This window comes from Centruroides vittatus, unplaced genomic scaffold (assembly GCF_030686945.1).
Source record: "Centruroides vittatus isolate TY-2023 unplaced genomic scaffold, ASM3068694v2 contig_1093, whole genome shotgun sequence".
Lineage (NCBI taxonomy): Eukaryota > Metazoa > Arthropoda > Arachnida > Scorpiones > Buthidae > Centruroides > Centruroides vittatus.
The window spans coordinates 35530-60812 of NW_027120704.1; the positions used below are offsets into that span (position 1 = coordinate 35530).

The 25283-nt window shown below is 30.6% G+C and overlaps 1 protein-coding gene across 1 annotated transcript in view; it reads left to right on the plus strand.

Moving 5' to 3' along the window:
- The window catches only part of LOC136975866 (uncharacterized), a 50048-nt gene that overhangs the window by 8145 nt on the left and 16620 nt on the right, over positions 1 to 25283 (plus strand). The window contains exons 3-4 of the mRNA XM_067271012.1: positions 7345 to 7431; positions 23586 to 23649. Of these exons, the coding sequence (XP_067127113.1) occupies positions 7345 to 7431; positions 23586 to 23649 (151 nt within the window). The remainder of the gene's footprint in view (positions 1 to 7344; positions 7432 to 23585; positions 23650 to 25283) is intronic.

Genomic DNA, 25283 nt, shown 5'->3' on the forward strand with positions numbered 1-25283 from the left:
TAAATGCATTTCGCCTTTGCCAGGCCTCCTCAGTAGGTTTAAGTTTACAAAGCTCATTCCTCGACAGTAACTTAGTGGAGAAAACCACTTAAATGATTTACAAAGACTTCCCAGCATTCCGCTGTTAACACTCCCGTATTCAAATTTACATTATTACTTTGCATAATAATGGCAAAGTGTTCTTTTACTTTTCGTTTTACATTATTTTTCTCTCTAAATACAATTTTTAACTTGTTAACATTTATGTTACAATTATTAATATTACAATGTTGGAAGATAGGAGAATTACTATTTTTTAATCTTACAGCGGCTAAATGTTTCTAAGATTTCTAATGCTTGAATCTTAGAAACATTTAGCCGCTGTAAGATTAAAAAATAGTAATTCTCCTATCTTCCAACATTGTAATATTAATAATTGTAACATAAATGTTAACAAGTTAAAAATTGTATTTAGAGAGAAAAATAATGTAAAATGAAAAGTAAAAGAACACTTTGCCATTATTATGCAAAGTAATAATGTAAATTTGAATACGGGAGTGTTAACAGCGGAATGCTGAGAAGTCTTTGTAAATCATTTAAGTGGTTTTCTCCACTAAGTTACTGTCGAGGAATGAGCTTTGTAAACTTAAACCTACTGAGGAGGCCTGGCAAAGGCGAAATGCATTTAGGAACGTTATCAAAGTAATAAATGATATTTTCCTCTGCGAATTGATTTCGTTTTAACTTTTTATTAACTTTGAGATTTTTTAAGTTCGTTTTTATAAATGTTTTGAAAAATTTTTTAGTTATATTTAAGATCCATAAGTCAGAATAGAAAGGAAAAATAATCTTCCGTATACTTTTAACAAGTTAATTAAAGAATAAAATCTGACTCCATCGCTTTGATAATTTATTTTGGATCTGTTATTTTTTTCGTCATTTGGTGTGACTTTCATCGATATATAACAACAATCAGGGCTGTTTTCATTTTCAAATAGATGCTTGTTTTATGTGTAAAGAATTTTTTAAAATGGCAAGTGTAATTGAACAAAGAACACACATTAAATTTTGTTTGTTTGTAACAGAATTACTGCTACAAAAATATTGGAAATGTTGTAAAAAGTGTAAGTATGTTTTTGATAGACAGTCATCACCAAAAGTTTTTTGCAACATTGATTTTGAGTCGTACGTGATGTTCAAGGAAGTTAGAGAATGTATGAAAGACGAATCCAAGCTCTGGTAGACCACTTTAACTCAACTGACGAACAGTTTGTCACTTGTTAGAGATTTGGTGCTCGATGATCATCGTTTAACAATTAGAGACATTATTGAATATGTTTCAGTATCATTTTGATCTTGTTGAGCAATTTTTAACAGATTATTTGGACTTGCAGTGTTGTTGCTTTTCAAGTTGTCTTGACAGCATTGAATTTTTTCCAAAAATAACATGTTTGAGTGACCAATAAAATACTTTTTTGAAGTAAATCATCCTTAAAACACATCATTACAAGTGATGAAACGTGGATCTACACATTTGACACCAAAACAGCTCAACAATTTAGTGAATGACAGGGATGGCAAGTTGGGGTCAAGGAGTCGACTCTTTTTTTTGGGAGTTGAAAAACTTATTGATTCCCAACTCCTTACATCATGTTGACATTTAAATTTAAATATTTTTTTTAAATCCATTAATGATATTTTTTTAATAATACAAAATGTGGTCCATGTTGTTACTGCACTGCCTCCTATTTAAGTCAGTGTTGAACAATTATTTTCAGCTCAATCATGTTTAATTAAATCTCACATGTGTACTAACTTCAAAGGGGACAAGGCTAGTCTTTTTTTTTTTTTTGAGAAGAAATTATTATTAATTAAATTTCACTCAATCTTTTTAGTGTTAAATTTTTTATCTTGGTATTAATATCACTATGTATAGTATTAAATATTGATATATTATTGTACATAAAATAATAAAAATTTTTAATAAGTCCTTCAATTTTTTTAAGAGGGCAAAAATTATATTGTTGGATATGTATTATATATAGGCCTATGCAATGCCAAAAAAGCCCAAAATTGAAGTGTTTTAAGTTAATACTTTCATATAAAATGGTTAAAATTTAAAAACTATATTCAAAGTCTGTGTTGTTGTTTGTTGTTGTTGTTTCATGTAAACCATTTGGAAATTATAAAAGTCCTATTACATGATTAAAGTATTAGGTTATTAATTCATATTACTGTATACATTAATAAAAATTATTCATAAATAGTATGAATAATTTACGATTGTTTTAAAATTCAAATTGAAATATTCTTCTTAAATATTATATTTTTGTATATAATAAATAAAAATACTATTTTTATCAAGAAGCTTATTACAGCCAAGTTTATTTCTATTAAATAAACTACTAACTTACTCGTGGTACATTAGTGAAAGGAATCCGGAGTCTGAGTTAATTTTAAAAAATAGAGTCGGGAGTTGTGTATTTTTCCTTAGACACCCCATCCCTGTGAATAGTGCTCAAATGGCAAAGTGAGTCCATAAAGACCATGTCAAAGTCAGTCAGAAACAAAGGTCATGTTGACTTTTTTTCAATTGTTGTGGTGATACATCACAAATTCCTTCTGACTAGAGAAAATTGTCAACAAACAATATTATTTGAGCATTTTGCATCATTTGCATGAAGCAATTCATAGAAAATGAGACAATTTGTGGTAAGAAAACTCATGTATTTTGCACCACAATAATGCACCTGCTCAGTGCTCTTGTTACTGGTGAATTTTTGGCCAAAAATTCAACAAATATGGTTCTGCAAGCTCCATATTTGCCTGATGTGGCATTGTGAGTTTTTTCTGTGTCCTCAACTAAAATTTCCTCTTCATGATTACCATTTTGAGTTCAATTGTTGCCATAAAACAACTTTTTTTTCAATCCTTGAAACATGCTTTAAAAGATTCAAAGTAACACTCTCCCACTCAATGCATGTAAGTGCATTGCAGTGGAAGGGGGTTACTTTGAAAGTGGCAAAATAAATTTTGATGAATGAATAAACTCAAATCTTGCATTTTATTTGAACCATTCCTGATACTTTTTGAACACAGGTATAGACATATAGAATTTATCTTTCACTAGCTAGATGATGACATTTTTTGTGATTCCAACTTAACACCAATAATGCCTAATCATAAAAGTTTTTCTTTTTAATTAATTAAAATATACGTTAAAAACAATAATCTTTAAAAAATTGTAAATTTTTTAAAAATAAACGAGTTTTAAAAATAACTCTTTTTTATCCGATTTCGAAATGAGCGAAGAACTGAGATGGACACCTTAAAAATTAACAAATATTTCTTACTTTATTGTTCATTATTATCCATACGTTATTATCCAAATTATCCAAATGCATTTCACAAAATCGTTTGCCTCTTCAGTGGATATTACACCTTTACAACACTGTCACATTTATATTCTATCAAACTATCCCAGCATGCATCTACAGATAAACCAGTATTCAAATTGATAACATTTGCATAACTTTTGATGCAATAATGTTCAACGATGCGTCTCGTTACAATATTTTCTATTTTATACAATATCTTAATATTATTTCTATTTATGATACAATTCTTATTTTTACAATGTTGATGCCACGGAGATTCGGTTCTTTTTAGTCGAATTGCCGCTTCATGCTCTTTAATTCGTTGTTCAAGCTGTCTTCCTGTTTCGCCGACATAGATTTTACCTTCTGGACATGTGCATATTAATTTGTAGACGACTCCCGCTATTTTCAAAGGGTCCCTTGAATGTCCTACCATTCCTCTATTCACCACATAAATACTTTTGCTTAATCTATTTTTCTGTTCACCCACTAAGTTGACAGAACAATTTTTAAAGTTATTTTTATATTTTTCAAAAAATTTTTTAATATATGGAATTTTAATGTATAAATTATTACTTTTCTCTTTTTTTACATTATATCTACTGATGGTATAACAATTGTACCACTTACGTATTAATTGTTGCGGATAATCGTTAAGCAAATATTTTTTAAACAGGTTTTCAGTTTCAAGTTCTATATGCTTCTGTAATGTTGTTCTATTAAAAATTTTTCTTAGTTCCATCAGAAAAACGTTTCTTTTTATACTTAAAGAACAGTACGATTTATAGTTGATTACTTTATCATTATTACAACTCTTTGTATACTTACGAAATAGTAGTGTTTTTTCTTGTCGTGTGATTGTAACATCTAAATAGTTAATTTCATTATTTCTCTCTTCTTCGTAGGTGAATCTAATATCATTGTTTAAACTGTTTGCATAAGTTTCAATGTTTTTGGCTGTAGTAATATTGGAATCATACAGGATCAATATGTCGTCTACATACCTGGCATAAAAGGAAATACCTTGGAACTGGAAAATCTTTTGATCTAGTGATGTCATGCATATATCTGCAATCTTCGGGCCTATAACGGACCCCATTGCTATCCCATCTTTTTGTTGATAAAAGTCTGTAGAAACTAAAAAATAGTTGTTTTTAAAAGCAAATTGTATAAATTCTAAAATGTAATTAGGTAAACAATAATTACTTAAACATTCTAAAACAAAATTCCACTTAATTGATGGGTACATTGATTTCACATCCAGACTCATAAGTCTAAAGGATTCCTTACTTTGGCCATGTAACAGATGCGAGATTAACTGATCTGTATTTTTTATACTGTATCTAGAATCTGGTATACACTGTAAATAATTTTTTATATAATGTTCTAAATTATATAATATAGAGTATTTAAAATCCACAAGAGGTCTATAAACATTTCCTACTTTATGAGTTTTAAGTCTAATATTAAGTTGCGGTATACGTATCTTGTTAAAATCCATTATCTTTTTATAATCTTGGTTTGTAAATTCTTTTTTATGCGTCTTCATCAACTTTATTAATCCTTTTTTAATATCTTCGGTTGGATTATTATGTAGCTGTTCATATTCATCAGTAGATACTATTTCTTTTTTCTTTAATTGTAAATCTGAATTCGTAATAATTATGAGTGCGTGAGATTTATCTGCTTTAATGATAGATAATTGTTTATATTTAAAATATTTCATTAATCTATTCATCTTACTAGTTATATTAATTGCTTTTTTATCTACTATATATTGCCTATACGCACCTTTACCCTTAAACTTATGAAGATCTTTACTTAAGTGTATTCTCAACTGTTTTTTATCTTCTGATTTTCCTGGGATTCTCCATGGCATCAACATTGTAAAAATAAGAATTGTATCATAAATAGAAATAATATTAAGATATTGTATAAAATAGAAAATATTGTAACGAGACGCATCGTTGAACATTATTGCATCAAAAGTTATGCAAATGTTATCAATTTGAATACTGGTTTATCTGTAGATGCATGCTGGGATAGTTTGATAGAATATAAATGTGACAGTGTTGTAAAGGTGTAATATCCACTGAAGACGCAAACGATTTTGTGAAATGCATTTGGATAATTTGGATAATAACGTATGGATAATAATGAACAATAAAGTAAGAAATATTTGTTAATTTTTAAGGTGTCCATCTCAGTTCTTCGCTCATTTCAAAATCGGATAAAAAAGAGTTATTTTTAAAACTCGTTTATTTTTAAAAAATTTACAATTTTTTAAAGATTATTGTTTTTAACGTATACAATAACCGATCCCATTGCTTGATATTTGTTTATTATTTAATTAAAATATAAAAGTAGTAAAATATTTATCAAATGTTGTCTTGCACAATTGTTGCTATTTTTTCTTCAAAGTTTTCTGTAATAGCTGAAGAATTGAATCAGAAATGTTTGCAGAAATTACACTAAATGTGAAAACAGAAATGAAACAATCTGAATAAAAGCATTACACTAGGAAAACTAAGATTTACTTTTTGTTCTAACAAGAGCTTGAGTGGGGAGATTGGATTGGTTCAGAATTTCTAGCTTGAGTGATGGCAAAGTTCAACTTCCTTCAGTACAAATCCAAATTAAGAGACCCACATTGATTGAGACTGCATATGTTGATAGTTAGTTGTATTGTAATCTTTCTATGGAATTATTAATTTTCTTTTAATTTTTATTTATTATTAATTTCCTTTAATCTTATTATAAATTTGAAATTAAAATGATTATTTACACTAAGCAGCTCTAAAGAAAGTTAATTTCACTTTTGGTTTTTCAAGTGATGTAAATCCAAATGATAGTGAAATATGAGTGTATTTTTTTTTCTTATGTATAGTGTGTTTATTGTCCATTACAGTCTTATATTTAATATTTTAATAATTTACCTTGCCACTAGCAAGAGCAATAGACTGTTTAGATTCAAAAAACTTTTTACACTAGTTTTGGTAATTGTATGATTTGCCAGTTACATATCATTATATACTTTTTTATGCATGCTGATTTATGATTTCTAATAAAACAGTTGGAATATAAATCATTATTATTTTTTAATGTTAATTATTGATGGATATCAAAAAGCATTCTAATGTAGCAGTAATTAGCATTTTTTGTTTTGTTATGGCTGTTATGTTGATTTATAGATTTCACAAATATTCATTTTCCATTGATATTCTGTTGTGCTTAGAACAACAAAAGTTTTTTAAATATTTTTAAAATTCTATTTTCTGGATCCTTCATGTTACAGAGATGAAAAATATTTGATATTTTTGTTCCAATCTACAAAAAGATAAGGTGGAAACAATTTTACAATTTATAAGAATCATCATTTTGTCAAGTCAATTCACAAGATTAATTAGCCAGCCAGTCAGTAAAATTAACTAAATAGCACATCCAGTCAAAAAGTTCTGGGGAGAACACACTATATTAAGAAATCTGTGCATTAAATTCAGTCTAAAATTTAAAGATAATTTATCCATTTTTTAAAGTTTTCAATATCAACTAATTTTGGAAGAAAGCATTTATTTCATTAACAATACTTGTTATATCAAACAATAAATTCAGAATGTCAACACACAAACACATTGAAGATCAGACACTCATTGACAATACTTCAACAGTAGTCACTAGCAAAAAAACACAGCATGGCATGCAGTAATGAAATCATAAACATATCAACTACAATCAGTGACATTATAGACAGAGAATTAACAGAGATGGCAGCAATGCTTGTCTTTAGTTCCAGATTGTAAAAATTCAGAATTGCAGAATTTACAAGCAAGAAATTCAGCATTATATAGCTATTGTATTTAGGTATAATAATAACAAGTGTTATATGTAGTTTTATTTTGAGAAACTGAAAAAAATTACCATAATTCTGATCTTAAAACAGTGTTATTAATTTTGTTAAAATAATGTGTATATTATTTTTATTTCACAGGTTTATCGGTTCTCTCATTTATTATGATTGCTGCTCTAATATCATGGCATTGTTGCAGAACAAGAGCTAATCGAGCAAAAATGTATTGTAAGTTTTTGTTCTCTTATTTAAAGAAATTGAAGTAACTTCTTAGATTTTAAAATATTTTTGATTTCTAAATCAAATGTCATAAATCATTCATATTAAATTATTCATGCAACAGTATATTAAAGTTACTCAATAAGTGTGAAATCAACAGAGATGTTATGATTCTTATCACAAATTTCAATAAAATTTAGCAGTGAAATTTATTTATGGTGAGAAATATATCAAAACAAAGTATTTTTTTAAATAATAATCAGAGTTTAGCATAATTTTAAAGAGCATATAAATATGTACATAACAAAGAAAATTTAAGAAACTATTATATATTTAGTGATAAAATTTCAAAGTGTAATGATATTACTTTTGGAAATAAAAATATGTTTTTTCTAAGTTTAACTGATTGACTGTTTTTTTTTCTAATCAGTGAATTGGCAACCTTTTATTTTTATTAATATCAAATATATTTAAATTTATGTAATCACTACAATTGAACAGATTTGTAAATATTTTTATAATGTTGTCTTTGCAAAAATTTTAAATTAGTTTTATTTTCTCAGATTTGATTTGATAAAAAGAACAGTATACTATGAACATGAGATTGCATGAAACTATAGATAAGTGTCTGTCTGTGTTTGTTTGTATTATATTGTCAGAATGTTTAGGTTGTACTTCTTTAATTTTTGTTGAACTTGCTTGTATATACATCCATATTTACTTGTGCATTTAGATAAATCAGAATTAATGTTTGTGTTAGTTTAACCTGAAATGTTTTATACAATTTCAATAGTTTCATTAATAAGTTTCTCACCTAACCTGAAAATAAAGCCTCACTCATATGTGCACATGGACAAATTATAAGTTTTTAAAAGATTATAATAAATGCAAAATTCTGTGTATAGGATGGTGATTGTGGTCATTTATTGTCAGTTGTTGTTTGGTGGTTTCTCTGTGGGGTTCTCTTCTCCTTGTTCTTATTATTAGGGTTAGATAATCCTGTTGTGGTCACATGATGTACCACAGTCTATATATTTGGTTTCTTAAAATGAAACATAGATTCAGATGTCCAATGCAAATATGTGCATTGGGCATGTAAGGATTTACACACAGTATACTTGCTGGACCTGAAGAATCTAAGTATAGTCTCTTTAGCATTCAAGCAATAGTTCCAATGGTATGTGAGTCTTGCAATGCTACAAAGAATTGATCGTTTTTACATACAGTGTGTTTCATTTGAAGGAACCAAATACATAGGGTGATTTCAAAAGTCACAGAAATTTTAAAAAATTAATAACTCACAAACTATTCACAGTAAGATGATGCAGTTTTCACAGAAATGTTTAGAAAGAAGTGGGATTTTTTTCTATGTGTAATAAAAATTTTAGTACCAAAATAGTTACATTTCTTGCCATAGATGGCACTGTAGCATTTGTAAATTTGCTATCTATGGCAAGAAATGTAACTATTTTGGTACTAAAATTTTAATATTACACCTAAAAAATTCCCACTTCTTTCTAAAGCATTTCTGTGAAAACTGCATCATCTTACTGTAAATACTTTGCATTATTAATTTTTCAAAATTTTTGTGACTTTTGAATCCCCCTGTATATTGTAGGTATAGAACCATAAGTGACTAACTGTGAAACCATAACTTTCAGAGAATAGATTGGACCAACCAAAACTTTGTCATTTAAATCCCAAACAATTATATAAAATATCTGCTTATGGTCCAAAATAGAACACTTTTAATATAATAGGAATACTCTATTAAAAAATTGCAAAATTTAGTTAGCTGCTTATGGTTCTATATCCATGATATAAAGGAATAAGCATCAAAAAATTTCAATCTGCCAATCAGAATCAAACTTTCGTCTATGGCAAGTGATCTATATTCTGCCAATTATACAAGTCTAACTCTACACTCTGCTTATATTGATTACGTCTCTTGCTTTTAAAATGTAATCAACAATTTTGAGTACTTGCAGAACATATAGTTAAATATATATAAAATATTTTCTTAATTAAAGTTTCATGTTTATACTAAGTAACAGCACCAAAACCTTCAAAATATACCAGCAAATATAATTTAATATAAATACATTATGACAAACGTTTTCAATCCCAATAGGATCTGCATCATGTTTATAGTTGTTTGAGATGAAAATTTTTTTCCAGACAATAATGCAGTAGAAACGTGATGACATTGTAGAACATGATGATTTATCTTGTAAAGGTGTTATTTTTAGATGATTTTTAGATGGAAATCACAAACTTTCATTAACAATGGTTGGGAAAGTTAAGAAATCAAGAGCTCTAAAAAATTTTAATCAAAAATTATTGCCTGTTGATTATTATGCCAAAAAAATGCATGGATGGATCAAGAAAATTTTACAATCTTGTTTTGTAATGTATTGTAGTTCAGGTGAAATCATATCTTAAATCTAGAAATTTATCAGAAAAAGTGCTTTTAATTGTGGACAATGTCCCAACTCATCCATTGAATGACTTAAGTGCATTTTATATCTTTATAAACTTCTTTCTTCCTCCCAAAACAACCTTTCTAATCCAGCTGATCAGTGACTGAAAATTTGAAATGTTGCTACCAGAAAATATTTGTTCAATATTTTGTATCTTGTGATAGGGCTACAAATTTGGATGAATTTTGGAAACAATTTACTATTAAACATGCATTTTTCAACATCACTGAAGCATGGAATAATGTTTCAACTGAAACATTGTCTCAAAGTTGGAACAAAATTTGGCCATCAGATGCACTTAACAGAAGTGACAGTGATGAAAACAAACAATTGCTGGATGATATTTTCTAATGTGTAATGACATTTTTCAAATAGAACAGGATGGTGTAAATGACTGGCTGAATGTGAATAGCTTGGATTTGGGATATGATACTTTGAACAACAGTGAAATAATAGAATGAGAAATGAAAAAGGACATAAACAATGAAAAAGTGGATAAAGATGATGAAGAAGATGACGATGACATGTCTAATTCTTGACATTTAAATTGCAAAGAAGTTGAGGAAATGTTATCAAAGTACATCAAATGGTAAAAACAGCAAAATGAGGCAGAAATTCTGAATTTAATCGCAATGTGCACAACTTAGCAATCATGAAGGGATGCAAAAAAAAATAGTTCACAAAAAATAACCTTTGTATAAACTAAAACAAATTTAGCTTGAACAACAAAAATACTTTTTCAGCAAGACTTTGATTTATTTAAACAATGTTTACCACTTCTTTTCATAAGTTTGTGTCAGGTTTAACAAGGAGATGAAAATTTTAAGTTCTAACTTTAAGTTAGAATCAAAATGTCTACAAATGGAATATACTATTATAACATACCGACTGAATAAAGTTATAAATAAGAGACAATTTCATTCATCCTAACCTTTAAACACGAATTCTTGAATGTCATTTATATTACATGAATGTCAATTAATGTGGATTTTATTAATTAGTTTGATTTTAAATTCAATTGCAACACGTATACCAAAAAATGAAAGTAGTCTCTTTCCCGTATCCACAATGAAAACTAATTTAAATAGGAACGTCATTGATGATTTGTGTCATTACCTGTATTGACATGATGATCCCAATGTCACAAACTTCTCAATCAGTAGTCCTGTTGTTGATTGGTCAGGCCATCGACTTTCTTTAACATAGGAAGTACAGTGGAACCTCACTTAATGAGCACCTTGCATAATGAGTATTTCGCATAACAAGCAAAAACAAAATTGTAAAAATGACTCGCTTAATCAGCAATGTTTCACATAATGAGTGATGGGAAGAAGAAAAAATCCTGGATTGTGCTCATGCTCCATCAGTCTGTGTTTAGCAGTCCTTCTGCTAGCATCTTAGTGTCGCTTGTGATCAAACATTTTTCCAAACTTGTGTTCACACAAATTATGCATAAACATCAACAACCATCGCCCGTTTATATAATAAACACACCAAACGATATGCCAAATTCTTGGGCTATGTAAAGGCTATAATTAAATATTAAAAATTAATTAAACTAGAGGTACAGTTATGCTGCCATCTCGTATTAAATTTAATGATTAATTTCAACTTAAATTTTTGAAATATCTAAATTAAAAATTAATTATTTATAATTATTAAATTTACTTAGCCCAAGAATTTGGCATATCATTTAGCATGTTTATCAGACATATTATCTGTGATATTTTTTTTTTGTTTTCTGCAAATTAAATTTGCATTCCAGGTTGATTCATTCAATGTTAGAAGAAAAGATGATGATGATTCATGCTCCTTAACAATGTATCAGTGCAGAGCCCAAACAGTTAGGAGTTGAAAGTTGAAATTTGGTACACAGTTAGGATACATCACGAGAACGCACACTAAGAAGGGATTTTTCGAAATTTCTCCCCACGGGGGAGAGGGACAGGATTAAGTCTTAACACTTCCATCATTGATGGAAGTGTTACGTAACAATGAAAGTGTTAAGAGAAAGCAATGTGCAAGACGCAGATGCAGTATTTTTCGTTTTTGCGGGAAATCTAACATATTTTTAGACCTATCTAAAAATTCTGTAATTAGTCTGGAAACAGGGAGGACCCAATTCTTGCGTTCTGTGAAAACGGCTAAGGTTGACTATAACGTAATAATCTTAATATTCGCTAAAACGGTTAGGAGTCGAAAGTTGAAATTTGGTACACAGTTAGGGTACCAGATTTAAGTACCAAAGTGTTAAGTAACAATGGAGAACGAGAGAAAGCGGTGTGCAAGATTTACGGGCGCTTGAAAAAAGAAAAAGAGTAATATGTTGGAACATATTCAATTTTCAAATTTAAACAGATTAGTTCGGTTTTTCTCAACCTTTCTTCTTTAGAACATTCGATGAAAATCGAAGGATATAATCAGAACACGTCGTGAAAATCGAACAATATTAGAACATTCGATTTTCAAATTCAACCTTTCTTTAGAAAAACTTAGTTTGTTGATGAAATTACTCTTTTTTTTGTGACTATAATGTAATAATCTTAATCTTCGCTATCGTTACTTTTGCCCAAGCAGCGCCAGGCCTACCTGCTAGTATTTATATAATTGTCTTTTAATAAATGTTATACATAAAACATTTGAGTATTTTTTTGGCATGGAACGCATTATCGTATTTCACATTAATTTATATGGGAAAAAGTGTTTCGCTTAACAAGTGTCTCACATTACAATTAAGATTCTGGAACAAATTATGCTTGTTAAGTGAGGTTCCACTGTATAGGGAGTTGACCATCTGTCTCTCTCTCTAATTGTAACTTTAAATATTTATTTAAATTTTTTTGTTTTTTTTTATTTAAGTTATAATTTATTTATTTAATTTTATTTAGAGTTTAATCTCATATTTAAAAATTTACCTATTTTTTTCTTCAGAAACAAAAAAATAAATAAATTTTTGAACCTTTGTAATTAAGATGTAAAAGATCTGGTAGAACATCCTGCTATCATGATTTCATAGAATCACGACATTCCAGAACTAAAGGGGATGAGGGATTCAGGTGAATCTTGACATCTAATAATTGTTTTGAGAATATTTATTTTGTTTATATTATTATTTTTCTTACTGAATAAAGTTTATTGATACAGAAAATAAAAATGAAGTTTTCTTTATTTTCCATTATAAACATTCACACTCCAAGACTATTAGCCCTCTTCACACACAGGCCACTTTTGTATAGTAATGAATTAATTTTGCTATTATAAGTATATTATTTAATTATATTCAATAAAATTGCAATACAAATTGTTGCACATGAACATGAAATAAGATGTCGATAACAATGAGCAATTATTTATTGTGACATGGTCACAATGCAGGGCTGCAATTTTTAAGCATATACAGGGTGGGCCAGCGAAAACAAAACGGCAGAGTGTTCGTGTTCATCCAAGCAAATCGCTCAAACAGGTCGATTTTATTCTCGAGGGGACAGCTTATGCAAAAAAGTTTTTGCGAATCTGAATATTAACTAAACAAACATTTTTTTCAAAATAAATGTTTGTTTAGTTAATACAAAATAAATGAGTTTTTAAAATTTTTTGTTGTCTGTTGTATTCAGAATTGCAAAAACTTTATTGCAGAAGATGTCCCCTTGAGAATAAAATCGACCTGTCCGAGCGATTTGCTTGGACGAACACGAACACTCTGCCGTTTCGTTTTCGTTGGCCCACCCTGTATTTTAAATTAAATATATTAAAAATATGTTCTCCACCTAAAATTAATAGTGGCTTGCCCCTGTACATCATACTTTTCCTTTAACAATAGTTGCTGGTCATCTACTAACTGCTTTCAGGAGAAAAGATTTGAATTAAAGTAATGTGACTTCTGGTCTGCATTGGTAGTTCATATATAATTAATCAAGGTCTCCTGCACTTAGCTTTTCATATCTGATCTCAGATTTCATCTTATCTAACTCCATTCTCAAGATTAAAGAAAGATAGACCAACAACAGTGGGAATTTATGGGTCTAAGAGGGGTTGAAAATAATCTCAACTAGACGTAAATACTAATAAGCCAGCAAAAATAAAATAAAAACATGTTTTTTTCTGTCTAATTTTTTTTCAAATTGCAGTCCCTATAATTGTGAGGATGGGCCCCCTTTTCACCCCTTTAACTGACACCAGTGTGAAGCTTTTGATCCTTTTATGATGGGAAAGTTGACCCGACTCGCTGCTCTTGCTGCTGGTCAGGATGACGCTAGAAAGCCTTTTCGTATGGGGGTAGTGGTTTGCTGGATGCAGAGAGATTCACACAGAGACCGTATTTCCAGTTTAACGCGTTTATTAAAGTCTAGATATGCTTACAGATAGGTTACACAATCCGAGGTGCTAGGTCCTGCACCAGGGAGAGATCGTCTCGAAGATTATGAGTTCCAAGTGACGAAGGTTCGTCTCAGTTGATCCGACTTGTAGCGGTCAGGAAAGGCTTCATCTTCATTGATCCTGTGCACTGGTCCAGAGAAGGTTTGTCTCCGGTCCGGTTGTGGACATTGAAAGGGGTTGAGAATCGTCATGGCAAAGTCCGTTCATACTTCAGAATGTGGTATCCTTCCTTGGTTCAGATCTCCTGGCCTGACGCTCTCGAATGGTCACCTTGCAACCTCCCTGGGTGCTGGGGGCTCTGGGTTTTAATAACAAATTTTTCCCCAAAATACCAGGGTTCTGGTTGGTCCACATGAGGGTCTAACTTACCTTATCGGTCCCTGGTCTGTTGCCAGAGACGCGATTTGGGCCGCGGGGTCCCCGAAGATCCCCGAACTCTCCCACCCGGGCCGCTCCCCATCTGAGCCGGGTCAAGCCCTTCCCCGGACGACAGTCCCATAAATTACACTCTAAATGTGTTTTTCTGACTCAGAGAAGGTGCAGCTGGGACCGTTCAGCCCCAACCACCGCCTCCTCCGTAGGAGAGCCAGACAAATTCTTCTTTGAACTCGATGTAAAACGATGACCAAAATTACTCCAACAAGCAATCCCTCAGTCGTTCCCATGATGTACGATCGGGAATCTGTCAATTAGGTCGGGAAGCTGTAGCAATTAAATCATCTCTCGCGCCCATTCCTCGGCCACCTCAGTCTTGTTTATGAAATAAGTTACCGATTTAATGGCTCTAACTCAACAGTGACTTTGCCGATGGGGGATGAAATTTCGGCCTCACATAATACAGGGTGGTTCAAAAATAACAGAAATTTTGAAAAATTAATAACTTGCAAACTATTTACAGTAAGATGATGCAGTTTTCACAGAAATGCTTAGAAGGAAACAGGATTTTGTGTAAAAAGATTTTAGTACCAAACTAGTTAGTTTCTTGCCATAGATGGCACTGTAAAAAACTGAAATCCTTTGTAAATTTGTTAAAGTAAGAATAAAAAAATAAAAATGTTTTTAGTGTAAGCTCTAGTAACAACTTCACAAATTATGTAATCTTATCAAGTGCCATCTATGGCAAGAAATGTAACTATTTTGGTACTAAAATTTTTTTACACACACAAAATCCCATTTCCTTCTAAGCATTTCATTGAAACCTGCATCACTTACTGTAAATAGTTTGCAAGTTATTAATTTTTCAAAATTTCTGTGATTTTTTTTTTTTTTTTTTTTTTTTTTTTTAATTACCCTGTATATAGGTACAGGCAGTGGTGATATTCGAAATAGTTAACAAAGGGTTTGCTAGCAGAAAATTTTTCCCTGACAATCACCGACAAACAAAATGGAAGTTTTGGCTAGAAATAAATACAATACCTTTTCTTGCGATATATCTAATAATCAGTGGCGTATTTGGAATGTAACGAGCCCTGGGCGAAGACCAGGTAACAATAGTATATTAGTGCTGTCAACCTTTTTTTTTTTTTTTTTTTTTTAGGCAGAGAAATTTTTCACCCCAAATGGCACTGCTGATAATAGACAGATGTCATCATCTCTCGAAATACAATATCCTTTTTATTTCGCTGTCCCTAGCCCGACACGTGTTCCACAGCCATCTTGTATTATCTCGCACGCGAGATTGTGGGATCTCTCTTATGGCTGGATCTAGTTTTAAGAACTCTCTTGAATCGATCGCGATTAAACCTCGTTTCGGTCGAGAGAGATCTCACCAAGACATAGTCCCCGACCTTGCTCACAATCTAGATTGAAATGCTCGCTTGCTCACAATCTAGATTGAAATGCTCGGTGCAAACGGGGTATAAGGCTGTAGTTTATTAGTATTACAGAGTATAATACGTATATTTTAATATATTTTGAAAAAAAAACAAAACCACTGAGAAATGTTCCGTGTGTTTAACAAGGTTTGGAAAACTGAAAATTTTAACAACGGGTTTGGCCTGAACTTGTGCAAACCTGCTGAATATCACCACTGGGTACAGGTGTTTCTTGTATAACATGGTGCTTTTTTGGAATGCAATTACCATGTTATGCAAATTCGTGCTATATGAAACAAAGGACTAATGCAAAATATATGGTTATGTTCCAGAAGTTAGCAAAAGTATACTATTCTTTTTGTTACTAAGAGAAATATGAAAATAATCTCAGACATAAATACTAATAAGCCAGCAAAAATAAAATAAAAACACACGTTTTTTTTTTCTGTTTTAAATGGTCAGGTTTGAAGAACACAGATATAAACATGCATTTTTCAAAAAACAGAACAGAAATTTAAAAGTTGTATACGTTGCGAAATACATGCATGTCTAATGTAATGTTTAACATTACATTAGACATGCTATCACTGCATTCATCAAGACCAAATAGAAGTCCCCGATGAATGTGAAAGAAGTTCTAAAACAAGGACCAAACTTTGTCCCTGAAAATTCAAGCTCTTGGGAAACCTCGATTCAGGAAATAGAAAGACAAATAACTGGACTTGATTCATTAGAAAAAGAATACCTCAGATGGAAAGCCATCATTAGACACCATGGGGCTTGGAAGAAAGAAAGTAGTGCAAATAAAGACATCAGATTTGCTAAATGTTGGCTGAGTAAAAAACGATTTGGTTACAACAAGGGCTGACAAAAGCAAAACATTGGTCATTATGAAAAGGCATACTTATGATAACGCTTTGGAGGATTACGTTAAAAAAACGGAATGTGAGTGTGTTGACACAAAGATCTTAGAAAGCGTCAATAAAAGAGTTAAGAAGTTTGAAAAAACAAAGCTCACTAATGTATTGTCTTTCCTCAAAAATTGTCGAAATCTCAGACCTGTAATGCCAAGATTATTTGCTTTTGCAAAAACTCAAGGAGGATAAAGAAGTAAGACCTATAGTTGAAAGATGCAGGGGACCAACTTTTATCCTTGAGAAGCAGTTACATAAATTTCTCACTTCTCAGCTTGAGAATAATGTATGTGTGGCACATGATCCTACAGGTGTAGTCAGAGATACAAGATCTAGTGTTAATGGACAATGAAGTAGAAACTGTAATGGACTATGAAAGCCTATACCCCTCTATTAAAATCGAATCATGTATGACAGTACTTTTAGAGTTCATGCACAACAAGAACCCGGATTTGGTTTGTTATAATAATGAATTGGTAGAACTTGCTAGCCTCATTTCTTATGAATTGTTTTTCACCTTTAATGGCCATCAGTACAGACAAAAAAGAGGAGTCCCAATGGGAAGTCCCATATCTGGACTGTTGTGTGAGCTTGTTTTGAGAAAACTAGAAAGAAGTGTTCTGGGTGATTTCAGTGCTGATGTTTTGTATTTTAAAAGGTACATAGATGATGTCTTTGAGCTATGGAAGAATGGCCGAAAAATTGATGAGTTTATTAGCAAGATCAACAACAACGATGATGGTCTTAAGTTGAAGATTGAACAAAAAGATTCCTCATGGGTACATTTTTTAGACATAGATATTGAATTCAAGAAAGGACATTTAGTTACAAAAGTGTACGTCAAACCGACGCTTAGCCCACTATACATTCCATCACATTCAAATGATCCTTTCCAGTACAAAATGGCTGCCTTCTGTGCCCTCATTAAAAGAGCTTATCTCTATTGCAGTAGTATAACGGATAGGCAGAAAGAAATCAATAAGATAACTCAGATCGCCAGAACGTTAGGATACAATGCAAATATGATAACAGCACTGATCAAAAGCTACAAAATAAACAAAGCAAAGGCTCCAAAAAGAGATTTCTCTAAAATCACAAAGTTCACTTATGATAGTAGTAAAAAAGCAATCATGAAGGAAATTTCAAACCGAAAAAAGTCCATGTTAATTTTCAAGAGATCTCCCAACTTGTATAAAATATTAAGGAACAACAAAGACAAAATTGATGATGAAAGAAAAGCAGGAGTATACAAGATTCCATATGAAAACTTGTAACTAAACATTAAGAAAAATTATATTGGTGTCACTAATAGAAGTTTGGGAGTCAGGTTGAGAGAGCATAAGTACAATGTCAGTAAAGGATCGAACGCCACAATTCTATTGCAGATGGCACAAGTTGAGGGCTCAGTGGTTAATTGGGATGAAGCAAATATTATTAAACCAATACATTCTCCGACCTTGGCGATAAGCACCGAAAAAATTGAAATATACAGAGGCAGATTACATGGTACATGCATTGATGCTAGGGATGCTGAAGGATTACCATCCGTCTGGAAATACCTAATTAAAGAATTGGAGAACTCATAGTTCATGCCTTGATTTTTGCTTTTGCATGTCTTGCATTTTTCGTATTTCATATACGATATTATTATATTATGTTTATAATATATTGTTATTTAATTTTATTTATCCTATACATATATACATATATTTTTTTTTTGTTACTTTTAATAATTTTATTTTTTGTTTTTATTTTTATATGTTAATTTATTTATATTTAAATTTTGTTTAACCTGACAATGGCCAATAGACTTGGCTGAAAACATTTGTTGTGTTTTTATTAAATTTCTCAGCAACATAAGGCGTTGTGTTTTGGTTTAACATTGTGCTTCAAACTGGTTAATGTATTATTTGGTATGTTAACTCTAAGAAATTGTACCAGTCACAGCTAAATATCAAATGGTAATATGCCAATCAATTGGATTTTGCAAAAAACAGATCAAATATTTAAACTTAGCAGCTAGGAAAACCACTTAAATCATATTTTGTGCAGGCTGGTAACTTTGTATTATGTAATTTCCTAATCAAATGCCACCATACCGCTGGTCCAATAAAAAGGGGGGGACTGTTGCGGAATAGGGTTGAAGTAAATTTGACCAAAAGTAGTCGTTGATCTCCTCCCCAAAAGAGAGGATGGTCAATGACGACCAGTGCCATAACTAGGATTTTGGACGCCTATGACCAAGAATAAAAATGGCACTTTTTTAATTTTTGTTATTAAATAAAAATAAAAATGGTGGTTTTTTCTGAAATATATGTTGTAGAAATTACAGATAATAAATACTATATAAATATAATTATAGAAGTTTTTTTGTGTTATTAATTTCGAATACATATTATTCCGAAACCTTCTCGTTTGTGCCTTTATTAAATTGGCGCCTATGGCGGGAGCCACGTTGGCCATACCCTAGTTACGGCTCTGATGATGACTAATTAATACTGGTCTGTTATTAATAATTGAAAAGTGATCTGTGTTGGATAGGTTGTGATGGTCCCACACATGATTGAAGTTGCTAATCTTATTAATGTGCAAAAGAGTTTGTATGACTTGTTTAAATAATAACGAAATCTTGTAAAAATGCCAGAATAATTGCTTTCTGCAATTATTCTGGCATTTTTAAAAGACTGAATTAATGATAATGAAGCACTCAGAACCAATTACAATGTGATAATAAAACAACAAAAAACAAACATTTTTGAACTCCTTCTGGGCTTTGCATCAAGGGTGTCGCCAGGGAGAGGGGCAGAGGGGCAGTTGCCCTCCCCTAGAAATTCGAAAAAGTTATTTAAATGCTAAGTTTTAATTAAAATAATCTTCTTGTAAGTTAAAGAAAATGTTTTATTTGATATTTCTTTTCCGGTACATAGTAAATGGTTAAAACTTTATGAATCGTTTCTATTTTACCTACATACAATTCATATCCTCTATCAATTTACATCATCTTGTCCCCCTTACCCATTGGCTGGCGTTGTCCTTGCTTTGCATCAGGTTCTTAACTGTTCCTAGATGGTTATTCACTAATGGAATAACATTTAAATAAAAGTTCAATTATAAGTTTGAAAAAATTTACAAAAAACCATGTCGCGCATGTTCAACAAGTTGGCATGTCTGGACAAAAAGAGTGGCAAGAGTGAGTTGTGAATCAGTTCTTGCCAGGCCAATGACAAAACCATCTCTTTAAAATTTATGCATGTAGCTGTGAGGCTAGATTTAAAAATGTGCATAGGCTCTAACCATTTGAGGTGTTCAGTGGGAGGTGCGGCGAGGATGAGATTGGCCTGGGAAAAATCAGCTACTATGTCTGGATCTGTTACATAAGTAGTGAGGGCCATGGAGGTTCTCACATGACAAATATCTGTCTGATGTTCTTGTATTCTGATACCCATAGAATGTTTAGTAGAGCCTATATCTATTAGGTCTCTATTGCATCTATCATCCCTTTATAGGGACACTGTACACTCTGGGGAGTCTGGTGGGGTTAGGAGGGTCCTTCCCATTATGTAAGACAGTGATTCTCAACCTTTTTTTTTTTTTTTGTCACAGTACACTTTTAATAATTTAAAAATTTGGCAGCACATACGGTTACTTTGGTAAGTACCACAGGACAACCGGTGACATCATAACAATATGATATAGAGGTGCAAAGACTACCACTAAAAGAATTGAGAACATTGTGACAAAAAAGTTGCAGCTTAGTTAGTTTATTTATTGTGACAATGTGACAATAAATAATCACTTGTTAGAATTAGTAACAATGCAACACATGAATGTACATACCAATCGAAACCTGATATTAAGGATATAATGAATCATTATATCCAAATTTAGCCTGATCATTTACGGTAGTTGTGGGTGTATATTTGCAACACATGAGCAATCTGCCAAAGGGCTGCCAAAGGCCAATCATCCCAAGACTTTTATGGGAAGCTGGACTCTATTTAGATGTTACTGATGTGAAGAAAACATGGAAAATTTTGTGTGGCCAACCTGTTAGCCATGCCCAAACCCACGACTAACTAACAACCAGAGTTAGTGGTTTTATGCACTCAGCTACTGGAAGGCGATTATTAGAATTAAGAAAATACCATTCAGAAATGAGAAAAACCAAGTTAGATGTGGAAAATTAAATACTTACAGACTTTTCACAGAGTAACACTTTCAATTTTATGCAGGCATGTTCTATATGCTACTTGTCTCAGTAATGATATAGCTCATCTATTTCACACTCTATCCTTCTTGTAGTAATTAAGTGAATATAATATATATTATTTAAAATTATATCCTTTTCTGTAAGAATTATATTTAGCTTATTATTTATTATTATTTTAAATTTTGTGCCAATAGATGGCAATGCTTGTAAAGCCAGCAAATTGAATGTAGATAAAAATTAATTGATTTACAGAAATCCAATTGATATTTGGGGGTGGTATGTAAGACATTATCTAAGTTAGAAGTATGGTTTCTCAAATGGGATTCTGGGATCCCGGTCGTTTTTTTAACCCGGAAAATCCTGCAAATTTCTTAAAATTCACTTTTTTCTTATTTTAGTGTTAAGGTTGAGGAAATTTTGCAAATAGAAAGTATAATTAACTCATAAACTGTCAGAATACATTTGTATTTATTCATTTTAAACCTACTTATTAGTTTTTAAATTTTTTCTCGTTATGACATGTCACAAATGGTCAGCTTAATTGTGACAGGACTGTAAAAATTATTTACTTGTCCTGCCTGTAATATCTGGAGTAATTGTGCTTATGCTGTCTTAATTTTTAACCATGCTTAGTAGCTTCAATAACTGCATAATGCCAAGTTGTGCAAATTGGGCAAGGATACAAACGAGTACGAAGTCTGCAAGTATGAAGTTTTTCTTCATAACTTGATTATTAAAGACAAACAAACTGCCAAATTATTGGGCTATGATCTTTCTATTAATGCAGCCGAGGTAGACAAATCAAGAATACTAGAGAACAAAAGAAGTACTACAATCTCGAAAACTAACTAAAAATTTTTCAGGATACAGATGAAAACACACAATATTTGTTTTCTCTTAAATGCATTAAACAGGATTCCAATCACATCAATTGAATCGGTAAAGGCATTCTCGGTAGCAAGACTTTTCATTACTAAAATAAGAATCAGATTGAGTGATCAGAGTGTCGACCATCTTTGCTTTTTAAAATCTTATAATACAAAATATTGTAAATTTTTATATTTTATTTAAAAAATCAAAAATTACCTTTTAAGTTAGAAGTTTGATCTAAGTTCATTTTTTTTAATTTTCAACTCAATTCAAAGGCATTTTTGTCGTTGCTGTATGCAGTTTCCAGCAAACTTTAATAAATTTTTTCTATTTGTGAAAATTTCTACGTAATTCAAAGGTAATTTTTAATACGTATCTTATACAGCATTATTAATATGATTTTGGAAGATGCAGAACGTATTAAATTACTTTAAAAAATGAAAAATAATTATATCATTTGATTTCATGACATTTTGTATATCTTAAAAATAATTAATTTTATCCTGGGATTCCGGGACAAGCAAAAGACCGGGAAATGAGAAACCCTAGTTAGAAGTATGTGAATGTAACTGCTGAGTTTTGTAGCAATTGGTCGAATGGCCTAGAAGTGAATAGCGAACAAACATCTTATATATAGATTTTTAAGTCTTATTTTACTTTTTCAATGATATTAGATAGGAATTTGCTCCATAGATTAGCAGTATATAGGCATCTAGCTTACTTTAAAGTGATCAGCTATTAATTACTAATGTTTTCAAAGTTTCTTTAGCCTTTTCTTCAGACCAGTGATTCAAAATTGCAGTTCTATTTTGTCTTTTCATTTCAAAATGGTTCAGGAAAACTATTAATGTAATAATTTTTTAAAATCAACTACACATGCATTTTTTTCTTAAGATGCTTTACTGTTTAAATTCATGGGACAAAGCATTAAATTTTGGCATTTAAAGTTAAAAGAATGGCAATGCTGGTAATCTGAAACACTAACCAACATTGCCAGTCTCTTTAAACTGTTTACATAACAACCTTTTAATGCTTTTCACATCTATTGGTTCATGTCTTTTTTTTTTTTTTTGTTACATATTTCTGGACTACAATTGGTAGTTTTGCTTTTTGAAACCATAGAATACATTGTGCTTTCTCCTGTCAAGATGCCATTTTGTTAATGGTAATTATACTGCCACCAGGACTGTTCAGTCTATTCAATATCACTGTAAAAAAACTAGGAATACACCTAAATTATGCCACAAACAGCATGTTTCTACCTCATATAGTTTTTGCAAAGTGTTTGTAATTAGACTCTTTGTGACCACTATGTATATAAATATATTTACATTAAAATTCTTTTTTGTATTCTAGTATCTTTAAATGAATCCTACAAGATTACTGATAAATAATTTATTAATGAAATGTCTATTAGTTGAATCACATTAAAATGGAAATATTATTAAACTGTATGTAAATTAATGATCTGTTTGTAAAAAAAGTTTTTTCCTTTTAGGTTTAGATTCTATGCAACAAGTAGAAAAATGTAAAATTTCAAAAGCATCTGCTCTATCAAAAAGGTAATTGTAGTTTATTAAATAATAATCTTGTTTTGAATTTTGTGTAAATGTTTTTCAACTTTAACCAAAAGAAATTTTGATTGTTATTTTCATTTTTGCAATAATGAAGGTCTTTATGAATATATAACTATAAATTTATTAAGACTGTTGTTTAAAATAAATAAATAAAATAAATTTAAAAAGAATAATTTCAGTGTATTCATCATAGATTTTATATATTCATTTTTGTTTATGTTTATTATATTATATGTATGTTAAGCCAAAGATCAAAAACACTTGGTGAAAAAAATGACTGAATGCTTTATGGCTTTACAGAAACAGCCACAGCAAGAATGTATTCTGGTTGTACACAATGTATTTTAGTTGTTTTTGTTCATTGAGTATCTTTGAGTCTAACATGTATATTAAACATAAATAACCTTTTGCATTGTCAGTCTTATTCTTACTTATAATATTCATCAGAATATTATAAATATGCATAGGACTGATAAATTGGATATCTACAATATAGTAATCATAAACCTTTAATCTAACAAATCAATAAATTGAAAAAAAAATTTTATTAGCCCAAAAAAAAATACCAAACAAAAGCACACTTGATGTGGAATATTGTAAATAATGGGAAGTGCAACTGTCTTTTTTTTTTATTATATATAGTATACTGTTATATTGTATTTAAATTTATGTGCTTATCATACATACGAGACACTATTATACTATTTAGATTATTTTATTTACGCATCCCAAAATGCATTTTGGCTATCATTACTTAGCCCTCTTCAGTTGAATGTAGGTCTAAAACACCGGAAATTGTTTTGAGCCCATACAGAAATATAAAATCAACATGCATACAAACTTACTTAAATAATTGACAACCAGTTAAAATATGGCATTTACAACTATTAAAAGCACATTAAGATTTGGTGTCAATCACATTTAACCAAACTAAACCATGAATAGATGCAAAAATCATAACATATCATTCTTTAAGTGTACAATACATGATAAAATAATGCCACAACATCTAAAATGATCATTCCTTATAAGTGTTATAATTCACAATATTTCATAATCTTGAGTTATAGTATATTCATAGATTTTTTCCCCCCTGGTGTTCCCCTATACACTGTAATAAATGTATTCAAAAGGTATCATTTGGGTGGTGTATTATTCAATAAACCATTATTTCTACTTAATTTTTTGAACAGCTTACTCCTATAGTAATATAATCTAGTAAGCAGGAGTTGTGGGTTTGAGCCTCGCTACGGGCAATTTTTTTTCTTCCAGTAGTCTAAATTATTTAAATTAATTAATTAAAAATTATAATTATTAAAGTTGTCTCCCTAATGCCTCCCTCTAGTGCTAAATTGGTTGCATAATTTATTTGGTAATATAGCCATGTCTAGACTGATAGATAGCATTCAGCATTGGTTGGTGTCTAGCTTTATAATATATCGGGTTTAGTGATATTGTTTGTTTATAATCTATGTACAGGATGACACCATAATTTAATTTTAGTAGGATAACTCACAATTATTAAAAATAAAACATTCTAATTATTATTATATCCATGTTTAATTTGCACCAAAAACTATTTACCTAACTTGTTTTCCCTTTTATTCATAGTATCCATA